We start from the raw sequence: 2,971 nt of genomic DNA on the forward strand, positions 1-2,971 counted from the left end.
ATAAGCAGCTTCAGGAGTTACTCGAATAAACTGTTGGACTAGTGAATTGAAGAGTCTCAGATGTTTGGGGTGGGTGTGGAACGCGAAATACATCAGACGTCAGTTATGTGCTGTGAATGTTATTAAGGAGTGCTTTCTTTGAATGTAGGTTATGTTTTTGTTGAGTATCATCATCATCTTTTTAAATAGTATTAAGTCTATGTAGAGTAGACCTAAAATTTCAGCTTTAAATGAAGATCATACTTCAATATTTCACAGTTTAAAGTTGACATGAACTAAAAATGCGTATTTTTACTTTCTCGTATTCCTAGCCTCACCTGAAGACCAACTTTTTTTTAAATCACAGTGTAATAACTTGCTCGATTGTGAAACAGCTTTTCATTTTTGGCTGATGATACTTACTAGGTCATGCAGGCTGTTGGTTAATGCTAATTAATAGCCAAGTAGCTGTTTGAATGTCATTTTAGACTTTTGCAGATAATACTGCCTTTCAAAATCCTGCAAATAGTTTCAAGCTCTGTAAAACAGATGTTTCGAAGTTGTAAATAAAGATTATTCTATGTATAATTCAATGTGTTAATTGCTGTTACTTTGTAATAATTGTGAAATTTACTAACAATGTTTGTTTTGTGTGCGTGTAATAATGTGCTATTATTAGCATTAATTTATTAAGTTATGATGTTGAGATCATCTTATGGGTGAACTTGACGGGGCCTATTTTTCATGATCCAATCAATTTTGTTTGGATAAATCAAATCCCTTTGTAACATTATTATTATTTATCATTTATTTATCAATTATAAATATATTGTTTCAGTAAGAAATGTCACATTATGGAAGTTGTGAATATTATTTCAAGAGGCTTTATTTATGATTTGACGTGTAGATGAGATGTACATTTACAACTAATACTTCCTCTAGAGTACAAAAGGAATCACTTTTTCACTTTATACAGGGGTGAGGTCTGTGCTTAAATGGGTTTCGCAATCATGAATGAATAATTTTAGATTCTGATTTCTAAAAATAATGTGAAACACTCCTGTTATTTGTTTACTTTACTCATCAACTTCCTTATGTTGTTTGGTTTTAGAAACCCCAAAGCTTTTCCAGCTTGAAGGGTGAAACGGCCTTTTCTGGCAAATTTCTCTTTTATGACAACATTTGCTGCTCTGAGCTTAAATGATTAGTTGGGAGTTTTGCTGTGCCAGCAGTCCAGCGGCACATGTCTTTAGACTCCTGAAAGCATCAGAGAGACTAACAAGACCTCTTAAGCTCTTCTCACAGCAGTACCTCATAAATATAGATTTACTCACTCACTTTTCACCTTTTTTCCCCTGTTTCTGCCCTGTCTTCAGAGTTAGGGATGACCTGAGAATGAATGTCAACCAGCAACCTCACATGGCCTCTCCTTACGGGCAGCCTCAGCCTGGGTATCAGGGTTACCCCCAGCCTGGATATGGGGGTGGCCACGTGCCATCGGGATATCCGGCTCAGTATGCACCTTATAATGGGCCGGGCTCTGCCTACCAACAAGGTCCACCGCAAGGTAAGCGGGGTGAAAGTACAAAATGATTGTGACTGGTTAAGGAAATGTGTTTATGACAGGTTATTATCATTTAATGTATAATAATATTAATAATATAATAAATACTGGTAAAAAATGTATAGCCTGAATGCACTGTAAGTCGCTTTGGATAAAAGCGTCTGCTAAATGGATAAACTTTAACTTTAATATGAGCTTAAGTTCAGTCTGTAAGATCTTTTTCGGAGTGCAAGCGAAGTCTGATTTCTCCCTCCCAGCCTCCTCTTTTTACCTATCATCTCCTGTTTTCACATTTCAGGCATCTCAAGGGCCTCCTATGGCATCGCAAGGGCCTCCAATGGCACAGGCTAATCATGTACCCCCTACACAACATGGCATGCCACCTGGTCCTATCAATGCTTCCCTGTCAGGGCCACCACCACAGCCAGGAATGCAGGGATATCCTCCTCAGCAAAATGGTGAGCATCAGTGTTGTTACTGTTAATTATAACTAGAGCCCGACCGATATGGGTTTTTTTGGGACCGATATTAGGGAGTAAAAAACGGTATCGATATATCGGCCGATATTCTTTGTATATTATAGTACAGTAACATACATACATACATGCATACGTGCATACATAAACAAATTTTTTGCAATGATCACTCAAATGTGGTGATCAAACAGTGACAGAGATACGTAATGGAGGCAGGGCATTTAACAATAAACTTTATTATCCAAAATGAGTCCGACATCAGTGCACTGAACAGTAAAGTTGAAGTTTATTCAACTTTAATTCAATTCCATTCAACTTTATTCCGTTGAAGTTTATTTCACTTCGGAACATTCATTCACGGATTTGCGCTACTATCTTCACACACAGACGAAACTTACTAGAGAAGTGTGACATAATATACCTCTGTAAATAAATACAATATAAATTCACGTCTGTCGCACTTTAATGCCCTTTGAATGTAACGTGTACATTCCCTTGGAACTGGAATCATGGCGGAATTTCATGTGAAGTCCACTTCGCAGGGCACTTATGGTCGATTAAGACCACGCTTGAATGCTGCTGCCTGAACAAGAGACCTCCTTACTGAAGTGAAAGTGTTGACTGGTTGTCACTATCTCGCGAACGCGCCGGCGGATCTCCACCAAATTTGGGGGATCCCTTCAGCTCGAGGAACCCTCTCAAACGCCACCCTCCACGCGTCGGTAGCCCCACGGGATCGCTTGATCGGTCGGCGCCGGACCGCGAATTTAACCACCCGTAACTCCCGAACCCCGGGGGCTATCGGAAAAAAAGCTGGCTTCTAGACTTGCACTCGATTCGCGTTCGAGAGGGTTCCTTGCGCTGAAGTGATCCCCCGAATTTGGTGCGGATTCGCCGCGCTGTTACGGAGATATGGCCGTTCAAAGTTTCAATGGTTTTCCATAGACTTAAG

At 39.7% G+C, this 2,971-nt stretch overlaps 1 protein-coding gene across 1 annotated transcript in view; it reads left to right on the top strand.

Moving 5' to 3' along the window:
* The first annotated feature begins 1,846 nt into the window (after positions 1-1,846).
* The window catches only part of LOC107561851 (protein transport protein Sec24C), a 16,341-nt gene continuing 15,216 nt past the window's right edge, over positions 1,847-2,971 (top strand). The window contains exon 1 of the mRNA XM_016246348.1: positions 1,847-2,001. Coding sequence (XP_016101834.1) covers positions 1,860-2,001 — 142 coding nt within the window. The 5' untranslated portion in view covers positions 1,847-1,859. The remainder of the gene's footprint in view (positions 2,002-2,971) is intronic.

Source organism: Sinocyclocheilus grahami, unplaced genomic scaffold, assembly GCF_001515645.1.
Source record: "Sinocyclocheilus grahami isolate Dianchi unplaced genomic scaffold, SAMN03320097.WGS_v1.1 scaffold794.1, whole genome shotgun sequence".
Lineage (NCBI taxonomy): Eukaryota > Metazoa > Chordata > Actinopteri > Cypriniformes > Cyprinidae > Sinocyclocheilus > Sinocyclocheilus grahami.